Source organism: Artemia franciscana, chromosome 21 (genome assembly GCF_032884065.1).
Source record: "Artemia franciscana chromosome 21, ASM3288406v1, whole genome shotgun sequence".
Taxonomy (NCBI): Eukaryota; Metazoa; Arthropoda; class Branchiopoda; order Anostraca; family Artemiidae; genus Artemia; species Artemia franciscana.
The window spans coordinates 15,535,308-15,550,448 of record NC_088883.1 but is presented as its reverse complement, the minus strand read 5'-3'; the positions used below and the strand labels follow the sequence as shown (position 1 = coordinate 15,550,448).

General features: G+C 35.3%; 1 protein-coding gene and 1 long non-coding RNA gene across 2 annotated transcripts in view; one reads left to right on the top strand and one right to left on the bottom strand.

Annotated features, from left to right (window-relative positions):
* The window catches only part of LOC136040808 (uncharacterized), a 44,316-nt gene extending 31,311 nt beyond the window's left edge, over positions 1 to 13,005 (top strand). Inside the window, exons 4-5 of the long non-coding RNA XR_010620886.1 lie at positions 7,860 to 8,041; positions 12,868 to 13,005. This is a non-coding gene — a long non-coding RNA (uncharacterized LOC136040808). The remainder of the gene's footprint in view (positions 1 to 7,859; positions 8,042 to 12,867) is intronic.
* The window catches only part of LOC136040807 (uncharacterized), a 62,209-nt gene that overhangs the window by 31,739 nt on the left and 15,329 nt on the right, over positions 1 to 15,141 (bottom strand). The window contains exons 3-4 of the mRNA XM_065725138.1: positions 10,179 to 10,316; positions 8,706 to 8,831 (exon numbers count right to left, since the gene is read on the bottom strand). Of these exons, the coding sequence (XP_065581210.1) occupies positions 8,706 to 8,831; positions 10,179 to 10,316 (264 nt within the window). The remainder of the gene's footprint in view (positions 1 to 8,705; positions 8,832 to 10,178; positions 10,317 to 15,141) is intronic.

Below are 15,141 nucleotides of genomic sequence, written 5' to 3'. Positions count from 1 at the left end.
CCAAAGAAGAATTTGACAGGTCAATCAACCAAAATTTATGGAAGTTATTTATTTTTCTTTACCCTTTAAGAGTTTTCCTATTCAACCCGTCAATATGTCTTTATAATTTCACTTTCTGCACGCTTTGCCCTTTCTCAGAAATTCAAGAATGAGTTTCCCGAACAGACACTCTTACAAGAAAAAAAAAAAAAATATCCTTGTGAATAAAGATCAAGATTGAAAATTTCTGGCGCATGGTTCTAAAAAAGGAAATAATATCCCTGGAGGCCATTGAAAAACTTCTCTTTATAGTTCTTTTGTTTATAGTTTCCTCAACTTCTCATTATAGTTTTTATTTACTATTGACTTGCCTAAGATTAAACAGATGTTGTTTTCTAAGTTTTGGTCTCTGGGACCAGAAGGAATGAGAATTGAATGAATGCATCTCTTACCTGCACAGGAAAAGTGAGATGGAACAACCACTAAATTTGTAAAAAGTCTGCTATTTTTGGGGAAGAAAAAGGTAGGCCAGTGGCGTCAATTTTCAAGAATTAAGGGCGGAAATAAAACGTGGTTTCCAATGTCCTGTGGTGGCCTGATGATGGCCTGATGTGGTGGCCTGATGATGAAAAAGGTAGGCCAGTGGCGTCAATTTTCAAGAATTGAGGGGGGAAATAAAACGTGGTTTACAATGTCCTGTGGTGGCCTGATGATGGCCTGATGTGGTGGCCTGATGATGAAAAAGGTAGGCCAGTGGCGTCAATTTTCAAGAATTGAGGGCGGAAATAAAACGTGGTTTCCAATGTCCTGTGGTGGCGCAGTGGGTTTGACCTTAGCTTGGTATTACGGGACCCAGAGATCGAATCGTGCTGCAGCAATGCACTGCAGGGCCGACGCAAGGACCTTAGTAGTCAAGAAGCGTCGTTAATCTGATACAATACAATATGTGGTTTCCAATAAACGGATAACGTATAATATACGTGGTTCCGTGGGGGATGGGAGCAAATTTAATTATTTTTTTAAATTTTTTCGATGATAATGCCAAGAAAAGGTATTTTCGATGAAAATACCCCAAAAAGGTATTTCCAAAATCTAGGAGGTGGCAAAAAACCTAAGTGAGCATAGGCCTCAGCATGCTGAGGCTTTCAGCTCTCAGCATGAGCATTTGCTGATGTTCAAGATGTACTGGGCCTCGTATCTGGGTACAAATTTTCACTTTCAAAGAATGGGGCGGAGGGGTGGTTAAAGTGTGCAAATCATCATTTGACAGATTCGTGCTACTAAAGGATAATTTTATGTTCATTAAAGTAGTGAATTGCCAAATATGAGGTAAAAAAGAAGTTTATTTTTCTATTTACCTGATTTCCGTTTCTGAGGGCCGTGTAATATGAACGGCTGATACGTATGACTTCTTGAAAACCAATTCTTTAAACGGGGTCAAAACTTCAGATCAATCAATTATAAAAAGGAGCGTTGAAGGGTAAATTTGGGACACTTATGCACTGGGAAATTTGATGGATTTTTGTTGTTGCGTAATTCAGCTGATTTTTCTAAACATTTCGGTGTAAAAAAATCTGTTGTAATTTCCTTGAGATTTTCCCATTTTCCCCCATATCTTTCCCCCACTATTGGTATATTATATTGACTTGATTTATTTGCAGCTTCTGCGAGCCTATCCCATCACCACCGTCTTATCCGTTTTTTTCGTTGACTATGTGTGTGTATTTGTTTTTCTCTTTGTGTTTTTTTTATATTTATTCGTACTCCACCATATTTACTTTATGTATTGTGTGGGTGAAAAATAAAGTAAATTAATTAATTAATTAAAGCCAAATGTGTTTGAATGAAAAATATTTGGGGGTTTTGTGTTGCATAAGTTCACTGACTTAATTAAATGTTTTCACTTTGTTAATTATTTCTATACTAGCTGTTGGGGTGGCGCTTCGCGCCACCCCAACACCTAGTTGGTTGGGGCGCTTCGCGCCCCCAAGCCCCCCCGCGCGCGTAAGTCGTTACGTGCCATATTAGTTACGCGCCATTGTAGTTGTGTCCCTGTGTCCCACCTGTGAATATATATATATATATGTATATATATATATATATATATATATATATATATATATATATATATATATATATATATATATATATATATATATATATATATATATATAACTACGTAAAACTTGTGAATATACAACATTCTTGGCTGTCCCATTGTCTGTGCATATAAATAGATTGTCAGGTTTACCGACTCTTAAACATGCAACGTATAATTGTTCATGGGAAAAACAATCTGTATTCAGATCTATACCTCATTATTCTAATGATTGCCCTTGATTTTTGTTGATGGTGATTGCTAATCGAACATTCCCTGTGTCCCCGTCGTCATTTATATATCCCCCTGTGCCCCCGGCGTCCCCGTTGTTGTTGTTTCCCTGTGTCCCGGTCGTCATTTGTGTCCCGGTGCCCCAGTCTGTAATTTCTCTTTGAGTGTCGCGGTCGTCATTTATATTCCCTGTGTCCCGGTGTCCCGGTCGTAATTTGTGTTCCGGTGCCCCGGTCGGTAATTTCTCTTTGAGTGTCCTGGTCGTCATTTATATTCCCTGTGTCCCGGTCGTCATTTGTGTCCCGGTGCTTTGTTGATGATGATTGCTAATCGAACATTCCTTGTGTCCCGGTCGTTTTCTCTTTGAGTGTCCCGGTCGTCATTTACATTCCCTATGTCCCGGTGTCCCGGTCGTCATTTTTGTCCCGATGTCTCGGTCTGTAATTTCGTCAGTCGACAAACATGACGTCAGTCGACACACAAACATGACGTCAGTAGACAGACACACAGATAAACAACTTTTTTTTCTATATATATATAGATAATCATTCCGGAAAGGCAGTGTCGTCTGGGAATTTTATCTTGTTCTTGCATTAACTTAAAAAGTATATGCTCAAGTTCATTCGATTTAATGCTTTATTCCAGTTAAACAACAAAAGAATAATTATAGCAAACAAAGAAAATGCAGTACAAAACACAAATGGGCCAATGGACGTCAGAAGGCTCATTTCAATTAAATTTGTAATAGAAGTGTATAAAAAGTGCAGCTAGCTCATCACCTGGTGATGAAAGACTTTCATATTGAAAACATTGAGAAACTAGATGGAGCCGTTTAAGTTTTGGTAAATGATTATCGGCATAAAGCTCAACAGCACTGATACACCGACACAGTCTCTGCAGAGAGCGTAGTGTATCCTTTTGTGTGAATATACGTTAAATGAGACGAATAGTGTGACTGTAAACATGAGACAGACGTGAAAGATTTGTGCAACATGGTTTTTCCCATTTATATGCTCTTGAGACTCCTTACAGCCCTCGCAGAATGTATGATTTTTGGAATCTAGAGAGTATATAAATCTAATCATGATTGCAGCACTATGTGTAACGTAGTAAAGAGTGAGCCACGGTCCATACTAGTCAAAAGTTTAGAAGTGCGTTTAAACGAAACTGTCTTGTGAGAAAAAATTGTCATTTTTAGTTGATTCATGAATGGTAACTATCATTTCGATTAATCTTAAAAGTAACAAATTTAATAAAATTTGGAAAAAGAGCCCCAAACCCCTTGAAATGGTTGTTGGATTATCAAAATGAAAATTAAACCAAGGATTTCTCTATTGTCAAAAACCCAATACAGGAAAATACAGCCCTCCACCTTCAACAACCAAGAAAATAATTTTTTTGCATGGGTAGCACTCGTTTGTCCTCGTTTTTCTTCGCCAGTAGCGGGGCGCTGGAACATCATAGAGAGCTGTTTAAGGGCTTATTTGAGAGCCAATTTTTTACATCTAATCGCTTTTTACAATGAGAGATTATATGGTTCTCCTTGTACCTAGAGCCCAAATGAAAGAGAATATTTTTTATTGTTGAGATTGCATATTATCAGAAGGTTTCATTAAAAAGTGACAAATATTGTACGTAGTTGGTACACTTAACCTGTTTTGTTTCACCGGCTGGGTGTTTTAGCTGAAACCTCTATGAATTTTATAAGGGGGGAGGGATAGTAAGTAGACTCAGAATGTTTTTTGCATTGGGAAGGGGTAATTTTCTCTGTAGTCTTCAGACAAGAGCATACGCTATTATTTTTTTTTTGTGTATTGTCCGATGAATTCTTTGGGCAGGTATAGAGATTTCTTCAGCACCAGTGCTAATGGTCAAAATCATAACCAACAAATTGGGACTAGAACCCCTTGGTCCACCCAAGGCTGATCCACCTTGTCTGGAAGAATATATTTAAACAGCAACCCTTAAAATTGTGACATACGAACGCTAAGATTGACAGCATTTAATCGCTAATTTACCCGAGGTATTTGATAAGGACCTTGAGATCATGCGAATCACAAATAATTTCATTGCAAACATATGCAAATTGGTTAGCAAACGACGATTCTTAACCGCAAAGGTCCGCTCGTCGGCACTGCGGTATAGGAAATTGAACCTTTAACAATATATTTCCAACCAAATATTGATCCACTATCACCCACAAGACTTTGCAACCATAAGCTGCTCTGTAAGACATTTGATGGTTTTTTTCAAATTTAACACCAAATCTGTAGCTTTCCGGTTACTTAGAAAAGGGTACTAATGAAAAATTGTTTTAGATATACGCTCAGAGAAGAAAAGAAAAATCTTGTTCAGTTATCAGTTGTTCATTATAAAAATTTTAAACAGTTCGTGATAAAAAAAAAACTATAAGGAGCAACTAAGCACAATAGTAACTGAAACTAAAAAAAAACGAAACTTTGATAACAAACGATAAAATCAAAGGAATTGGCTTCTTATGCTGGTTCCAAATTTATGAAATCCTTTAAGTTTAATGTTGCCCATCAAAAGCTAATAAGCTTAAAAAATTTGCATCATTATCGAAAAAGGTGGAAAACACCCAAATTTCAAGGAATCTTAATGAAGACCACACTACCGGATTGAGTGTATCAGGGAACACTACTGAAGAATGTTTCAAGCTCCCATATGAAAAAATGGGGAATTTTGCATTTTTTTTTGCCAGAAGAAAAATCACGAATGCGTGATTATTGTTCAAAAAAATCGGAGGGCAATACACCCCCTCCCATGTCTTTTTTCCCCTAAGTAATCTAATTGAAATTTTGAGACAACCATCTTGTTCAGCATAGTTGAAAGGTCCATTAACTACGCCTTTGGGGTTTCCGCAGTTTGGGCTGATTTTCTGCGGGGATAATTTTTGTGGAGTGAGAAGTGTCCAGGGGGGGGGTGAACTTTCCAGGGGTAATTTTGCACGGGGGAAACTTTTCATAATTCCTACACGAAATTCTTTTTATTTATCTTGCTCTCTTTTTGGTGACTCAATCTGACATCTGAAGATCTCCCGGGGGAATTTCCTGCGGAAATTTTCAGTGGAAATGGAATTGTCTGAGGGGTTTTCCGTAGGGGGGGGGGGCGGTAGTTTTCGGCGGAAGAAGTTTGCAATGGAAATTTTTCTCTGGAGAAACTTTTTATCAGGGGGGGATTACAAAAAGAATTCACGGAGAGAGATATTACCGGCATGATTTGATAAATGATCAGGAATCAAATAAAAAAAGAAGTTGTTTCAACTGAAAGTAAGGAGTAACATTAAAAATTAAAACGAAAAAATTTTTCCATATATGAGATGGCTACGCCCTCCTCAATAACTCGCTCTTTATGCTAAAGTTTTACTTTCTTTCCCAATCTTTTAAGAGCGGCTCCTTAAGCATAAAGGCTATTTAATTCAAGTAAGAAACTTTATTAAACAGCTGAAATGCTTTAGGGCGAAGAGCAAGGAATAGAGGATGAGACGATCCTCTCATGTGTAGAAAAAATTAAATTCGTTTTAAATTTTAATGTTTCTCTTTAATTTCAGTTGAAAAACTTAAAAGTACTTACTTTCAGTTGAAAAATACAAATAAAAAGCACAAGTCGTATAGACTTTGCTTGATTTCTTTTTCCTTCATAAGCTTGACAGTATGTCAACTCTAGGCGTATTCATTTCATCCAAGACTCACCTTCCTGTTGAAGAATTCCCAATGTCTTGGATAAAATACAATTTTTTTTTGTATTTCATCGTAAATAAAAACAGTTGTAACAGAACTGGCTGTAACAGTTCTTGGTTACAACTAGAAGAGGATGCATTTCCAACTGGGATAAAAAATTAGCATTAAACCATAATATTAGGAGCTGGCAAAATCGTTATTACAAAGATATGTTAAGTTTTGAGGAAAATCTTACTATATTAAACTGCAATAATTTTAAAAATGCTAGAAAGAAAACTTCAAGGCATTAAAGTGAAATATAAGCCAGGAATCATAGCATGACCCGTGAAATTAATTTGCCCTTTATCCAAAGAATAAAGGCATGAATGGGAAATTAGTATTGCACGGAACTTTTTTTCAATTTTTTTTTCATATTTTATGAGGACCTAAGGAACAGAGAATAGATATTGCAGAATTTACATAATGTATTAATAAAGTAAGAAAAACAATTGACAAATATTTTCAAAACAAGGATTAGAAACATAAATGAACTAGCCGTAGATGATACTGTGAGAAAGAATAAAAAGTGACGGTGAAAATATTTTCACTTTTAGAGAAAAAGACATCAAACAACTATAGCTAGCAAAAGAACGAGAAGATTAAAGATTTGGCTACTTTAAAATTACTAGTGAAAAATGGGATGAAATGTTTCGCTATGTACAGGGGTATAAGTATCCGTCAACGACTTTCTGTTTAAAGGTGTTGCAACGAAACTGTAATCTGACAGTTTTTCTGAAAAAGACTTAATTATTATTTAGACCCTTGACCCTTGTTAGGTCAGTAATTGTGGGTCATATTTGCACAAATATATTCATATCATAAAAAGAAACTGGTGATCGGTTGTGATCAGATCAAAGATATTAGGCTAACCATGATCCAAGATTACCTGACACATTTTGATTTTTTTAATTACCAAGTTAAAGCCATAAAATTAGAAACAGTTCGTGACTCAAGGATTTTTTCTCTTTCAATGCTGGAAGAACAACATAAAACCATCAAGAAAGCTAAAAATTTTATCTCAATTTTCCTGCAAAATTTCCGTTAAGTAAGGTTTAGGTGACAGAACGCTGATATATATCCTTTATAATGATCCATAAAACCGTAGCTCAAATCCTATCGTTTTTATGGTCACGGGTACGCCTGTGGTGGGAACAGGCGATTGCTAATCCCAGATTATTCAACATTTGGCCGAAAGTAGAAGTTAATCTACATTACAGGAATTTTTCTTTGTAATTGCCATCATCACTAATCATCGTCGTGTAATTACCACATCGGCAATGGAGGGCAAAAAGGTATTTATCATTTTTCCAAAAGAGAAGGAATACTTGAAAAACCAAATATACACATTACAGACGCAAAGTACCCTTAGGCTATTGAATTCAGACCTTTGAAGCCCGTTTTAGTAATTGTCATGCCTGTTCACATATCTCAAAGTCAGTTGTGAAGAAGGAATCTATAGTTACTTTGGCAAAAAATTATTAAATAGTAAAAAAAAAATATACGGGAACACTTTTTTCGTTGCCCACCAATGATGCTTTTGTTTGGAAATACGCAAATATATTTATTGAAAGACATTATTCGTTTTTTCCTTCCTGTATGCTTGCTGATTTTCTTATTTTTTGGAAAATTAAAAGCACAGTTTTTAAAATATAATATTGTTTTTGCCAACATTGACCCGTAGGGACATTTAGAGAAAATCTGTGGTAATTTTTTCGAGTAAAGTAATTTCTGTTCATTTATTCGTTATTTTATTGATCCATTCTGTTTCTTTTAGGCTTCGTTTATTCACTCATTTTAACTACTTTTTCCAGTTTAGTGGAGCATAACAGTAAGTCTACCAAAGACGAGTATTATTCTCAGCTGTCAGTGCTATGTACATCGAAATCGTCCTACGACATAGTTAAACCAGACAACCTTTACGCCACTCTCTCAGATCCGGTTGGTGCATGGCAAGGTGTGATTGGTGAAGCGACTCTAGACTCAGTTTGGAATAGTTAAGTTCGTTTTAAATTTATGTTTTTTTTCCATTTTTGGGGGAGGATCATACAGATAGCTCGCAAATGCTAGGCGCAATTGTACATACATTGGTTTGTTTGTGTTAATTTATGTACATTCTTTTAGCTGTATATTTTTTCGTTTTTCTTAAACGCTGAAGACGCCTTGTTTTACACAGAAAAAATAATTGTTTGATGATTCTCTTCTTTTTCCTCGTACCGGCACTAGATCCGTTCGTCTCTATGGATGCAAAAACATATTTATTTCAACATTGACGGGAAGACCAGGAAGATGATAAACTACATCATCACAAGTCAAAGATGGAGATCGACTTTCTCCAGCTGCCAAACGCACAGAGGAGCCAAGCTAGTAAACGCCAGCTGCAGACTTTTTTCTGCATCTCTCCACCTCCGCCTTAAGAAATGCAAGTCAGGAGCTAGAATTTTTCATTTTTTTCTAAAGTGACTTTATTATTGCTTGTTTCAGTTTGAAATTGCTTTTTAATTTATTTTTGAAAAACTCGTATTTTTGGTCAATTTTTTCTAAAGGCAGTCATTTTTTCTAAAATTAATTAAAAAAACGACTGCATAACAGTCAAAATTGCTAGTGAATTTTTGGACACTAAACACTAAAAAGAAAAAGTTATACAGAAAATAGCTCACCGACGCACCATCCATTCCTTGTATTGTATCCGGGTTTGCATGTGCATCTCCCTCCTCGACATTCAGAATGAGTATTTAGTGCACGGCATTGGCCACCAAATTGACAAAAATCGTTTAACTGTACCTCTAGAAAAATATGTATATGAAATTGGTCTAAATGCACAAATACACATTATAATCACTTGAGATTAGATGACCGCTAAAAAAAATCAATCTTAAAAGACAAGTTTTTTTTCCTGGTAAAACAAAGAACGAAGTCAAAACTTAAACCGAGCAAATCGTAACATTTTCCATATTAGTTGAAATTTAACTAACAGAGAACAATTTACTATTTTTGTAGTGCAGACACATTAAACAGTTTAGGATGTCTTTTATGTGGAAAAATAAAGCAATTAATATGTTTTTATATGACTTAAATTAGACTAATTTGGTATGTTTTATAGATCATTTTCCAGAAATTCTGTAGTGAAGGTACCTCAACAGTGCTAAAATTATTGCAGCATAGCTCAAAATTGCAGCATAGCTCAAAATTGCAGCATAGCTCAAAATTGCAGCATAGCTCAAAATTCTAGGTAGCCTTCACTAGGCAGAAATAATGGGATTCCTGGTATTTGTGGTGTTTCTTTCTATATTTCTGGAGTCTAGAGTTAAAAATGTACATTACTAGCTATTGATAATATGGCTAGTGAGACCAATGAGTTACCCTACAACTTAGGCAAAAATAAAATTGTTTATTTTTTTGCTTGAGTTTCTTGGAGAATTTTTATTGTGTAGTTACAAATCGTAATAAGTACTGATAAGATGATCAGAATTTGCGCTACAATTGTTCAACATGCGAAAAAAAGGAACTAACAACTAAGATTAAAAATCCACAATGTCAATAAAGGGCACACGGAAAAAATATATAGAAGTAGGTTTCGGATGCTTTCCTGATAATTTCCTAAGTTAAGTCAATTTCTTTTCAAGGTGGTAAAATACCGATAACTGTCTAAAATCACGGGTTGAATTTACTAGCTGGAAAATTCAATCCACCATTCAACGTATTTTTCCAAATAAAATAATTGCTACCATTGTGAATTCTTTTTCATAAACCTTTCCAATTTTTCCAATGCGGATATACAGATTTTCTAAGACTGAAATTTACATTGGTCTTATAGAAATAAAATTACTTCTGTGACTTTTTTTAAATTGAAGAATTGCAAATTCACACTTAAAATTTTACTTTGCTATTAATTTGGCTTATACTTTTTAACACAGCGAAAATAGTGACTAAAGTATCTGTACTTCTGATATAAATATATATAACCAAAAAATTATTTTGTCAGTTTGTCAAAATAGCCAAAGAAAGGGCAAATTAAAAATCATTAAAAAACACAGGAAACAGAAAATAATATAAAGGGTGGGGTATGATCTGGTCTTGTCCCTGACAACATTTTAGCTATTATATTACATTTAAAAAAGAACTAGTTTTACCTTTGCCACACATTGTAATCCCTCTAACTGGGTGAGTTTCCAAGCAAGTGCATGAGCCAGTATCCATATCACAAAATGAATTCATTATTCCGCCACACTCTTCCTCACTGTCACAAGGATCCCCGAGACGTCCAGGACCTATTACAATAATTGAATTTTAAATATAATTAACTGCATATGTAGACTATGTAGACTGTAAGTTTGCTGTTATGTTTTTTTTTATTTTAAGAATTACGTTTTGTGATGTAAAATACTATTTTTATGTTCCAATTGTCTGCTCATGTGTCATTATGTTGGACATTGTCCGTAATGCGTCAACCCAAAAATCTTGTTCATTCTTTAGTTCTATGGCTAAGTTTTACCTTAGTTCTGCCCTAGGATATTAATTATACCTTACCTCTTCGCCAAGAATGGATACGGCTTCCTTTTATTGATTTCAACCTCAATTTCAACTCTATTTTCGCTCTTACTTTTAATTTTCAGAATTTTGAAGTTCTAATACCTTGAGCCTTCAATTTTTTTTTCTTTTGACTCTCTTCAAAAGTTAATGTTTATTAGCGCCACAAGTTGGACAAATGCTTAAAAAATTGCACTTTTTTTTAGCTACGAGGCAAAAATACTTGTGTTTTCAATGATCTTGATATTTCTTTACTTAAACTCATATCATATATACCCTCCCTCAAAAACTCCCCTTACCCCATTTTTTCCGTGTAATGTAAAAGGCAAATTTTCTTTGTTTTCTTTTGAGTTAATGTTCATATGATCATGATTCAGGCTATGAAGAAGTCTGATATACTAAAGAAAAACCCATCCTCTCATAAAAAAAACTGATTTTACTTATTCCTTTTCATCTGTATTTTAATAATAGTTAATAATAATATTTAAATAATAATTATGCCCTATAAAATTAAGAAAGGCGAAACACATTTCACCCCTTTATAAATATAGCGATAATTGCAGGTCATCTCAGCGATATGTTCAAAACACCTACGTAAGCGTCATTCCGAAGAATCTGAACTAATTTTACATCTCCTATCCTAAGGTTTTCCCCTCCATTTCTCCAATTTGACGTTAAGTAATTTCTTTTAAGATTGTAATAAGGACAAAACAGGCTCCGGTGGTTCCTCCGGACAAAAAAAACTATATGTTTTAGTTTATTAAGCAAAAAAAAACAGATTTTACTAAGGCTTTCACCTCCAGAGTATCTCCTCCTCTTCCTTCACGCATTTATATTGGCTTAATATGATATTTAATATTTTCTTTCAAAGCTATTTTATGTCTTCCTTTCAAGTCCGATAGTAATGTAAACAATTCCTAGCACAAAGAGGGAAAGATCTGCTCACACCTCTGCAACAATCTAATCACTATGTTTGTTTTTTATATTTTCCTTCAAGTCTAACTTTATCGTTCTTACGGGTCTGGTTTTATTCAAATCAAGGAGGCACACTTGTGCCTCTATAAAGAGGCGAACCACGACAATGTTAAGCGATCTTCAGTTCCAGTGGTCGCAGAGGGATGGGGAGGGATGCATTTCGTAGTCCGAGCTCCAACTAAGAAACCTGCCAAATTTCATCCCCCTCCAACTTTTCCTTCATGGGGAAAATCTGGCCGAAAGTTTTGACCCGTCAACCCCAGCCCCCCTTTAACGTTGTCCGATCGGGCTGAAATTCACAAGTTAAGGTTCCCTAGGGCCCAGGAGCTTATCCGCGAAATTTCAGCTCGATCCGATAACTCCTTCCCTGTTTTCCAGAAACCACGCATAGCCACTTAAAGTTCATGTTCTTTTTTTTTCCTCGACGCCTACAGGTCACAGCCGACATCGGATCTGGGTGTACGAAGACTCATTCGATGCGGAATTCTCCGAATAAGTGCCCTTGAAAGTTTCGTAGGAAAATCTTAACCCCCCGAAAGTTTCGACCCCCCAACTCCATCCCACCCCTTTAACGTTGTCCGATCGGGCTGAAATTCACAAGTTAAGGTCCCCTACGGCCCAGGAGCTTATCCGCGAAATTTCAGCTCGATCCGATAACTCCTTCCCTGTCTTCCAGAAACCACGCATTAGCTACTTAATTAACCCATTTCTCCATAAGAGCCCATGTTAATTTGAAATTTTTAAAAGTTATTTAAAAGTTATATTAACACACATGCAAGTTGTTAGCTCAGTCGGTAGAGCGTGGGACTTTTAATCCTCGGATCAAGGGTTCAAATCCCTTACGGGTGGTTTTTTTTCACAAGATCAAAATAAAAGTGTATAATTTTGATAACACCTGGACAGCTTATCATTTGAGAGATAACAGAATATTAGCTTCTTATGAGCAAAAGAAACATTTCGGTCATTCTATCTATTTTTTTTTTCTATTTTATACAATGATTTAATGAGACCGTGGGCCTTTCCGAAGCCAAGAGCGGGGGGTTAGGGGGGCGGCAGCCCCGCAACTGCCTCTCCTAATTCCTGTACGTTTTAAGGTTCGACTTTGGGACGCAGCCTCTTTAACTCTTTAAGAAAACGAAGTTTTTTTCATATTATAAGAGTAAAAGGTAATCATGATGTTGATGAAAACCACACCATCAGGTTCAGATTATTAGAAAACTGTCTTGTAGAGTTCTCAAGCTTCTGTGTACAAAAATGTGGAAATTTGTACATTTTTCTTACAGACAAAAAATTAGGATGTGTATTTTTTTTTTCCAGGGACGATCGTATAGAATCCGTGGTCATATGGAATTTGGGGAGGACTCATTCAGACGTTATTTAAAAGCTCTATTGTCCTTTTAAAGTAGCTGAAAAGACTGTATCACAGGAAAACAGCAATTCAGCGATTTCCTGGCAAAAAAGTGAGTGGTACAGTGCTTTAAAATACCTGACAATTAATTTAAAACTTCGTTTAACTATGTTGATTCACTTGGTTCTTATAAAAATATGTACAGTGATGTATAAATAAGCATCAGCTATTCACAAGGAAGGCTCAAAAGCTGTATTTATATGCAAAAATTTTCAAACTTTCCACGAGCCTTCAGATAAATAAAGAAAAGGGTATGAGAGAGTAGTGGGGTACAGTGGTGTAAATGGGGAGGGGGGTACAAAATCCTTTCTGATTCCCCCTAAGTTTTTAAAATTATATTTGGTAGCATTCCCATCGAAGAATGTGCTTTTTGGTATCTTAATTGAAAAAAAACACGTTTGCCTCCCCCTAGATTTTGGAAAGCACACCCCTCCTAGTTTTGTCAAGTGAGGCTGCTTTGGAGGTGGAAATTCAACTCCAGTCTCCCATTATTTGGACTAAGCCTGAACATGGGCTCTGTAGGGTGATAGTCTCCCGCCTATTGGGGAGAAAATATCTTTCTCTGTAACATAAAACATTACATTCATATGCTCACCAGCAGAGAAGGTGCCGGTTCTATAGAAGAGGATCTGGGGAGATGTAGATTATTCTATAATCTTATTGCATTTGGATTGAGCTCGTATATAGGTGTGGTGGAGTCATAGCTGCCTTGTTACTGGAGAAAAATGTTTGTAGCATAACAGAATACATTCATATGCTAACCAGCACAAAAGTTGCTCTAACAATTCGGTTTTAGTTCAATACAGTACTTTACAATGAAGCTGTCGAGTCAAATTTACAAGATATGATCAAATAAGACACAAATTTATTGATATGATCGAAAGCTTAAATTAATTCGCTTAACCTGTCTCCAAAATTTTGCAGTAGCCTGCCACTTCTGCTAGTCATTTGACGATTTGTGGGACTTACTAGGGGGATTTGAGGGAGAGTAAACAAAAGGGATGATGGCAAAACTCAGGTTGAAGGTTTTCGACCATGGAGATTGTGACGGTAGCCTTTTCATGTTTCCTAAACTTCCCACTCCAGATGTGGTGGAATAATGTTTCCTATTTGGTACCACATGGCGCTTTATGAAAACTTTATGAAAATTACGTAAAAATTAAAACCATTTTTGAGTAAGACTTTTAACATCTCTCTGTTATGCTGTAGTAGCCTGCTAGTTCTGTTAGCTAGAAGATAATTTATGAAAAATAATTGAGGGGACTGGGATGGGGAATATACAAGGGGGGACCATAAGCCTTAGATTTAGGATTTTCAAACAAGAAGATTATTACAGTAGCCCTCTTCATTCTTCCCAGCCCTTCTATTTCAGCGATGGCACTCGAATTAAACTTTTTCGGTGCCGTATGAAACTTTATGGTTGTCTTGTCAAGTCAAATATATACAAGTTATTAGATATAAAAATTAGCTTTCAAATGTAAAATTGTCTGAGACTACACTGGCTAATCATGAAAAACTATCAAACTGCGAAAGGGAGAAAAGACGAAGACAAAAAAAGCAAGTGAAAAAATAAAAAAAATGTAAATATTTCGGTTAAGACCTCTACTAGACCGTCCTTTATCTAAGTCTGAAAACGATGCCTGCTTTTCTGCCTTTTTTCGTCTTTTGTAAGTAATTTTATGGGGTACCCATTGCAGAACAAGATGTCCATAAGATAATCCTGAATTAGATTGTCTTAATTAGGAGAATTAATCAGATTTAACTTGACTTTCCATTTATCTTAGAATTTCTAATTTTCCTCTTCCCGAGTAGATTCTAAGGATTTGACGTAAATATTGATGTCCAGAAATGATCATTAGAATCTTTTAGCCCCGGAAAATTTACTCCTCTAGAATGGTATAAGCTTGATGGAAACAATACAATGAAATTCAAAATTTATGAGAGGTCTAAAGGAACCAATTACTAAACAGTAGATTTTCCATTTCTCGTATAAAGTAAGTTAATATTCAGATGATTACGGATATATATATATATATATATATATATATATATATATATATATATATATATATATATATATATATATATATATATATATATATATATATATATATATATATATATATATATATATATATATATATATATATATATAAATATATATATATATATATATATATATG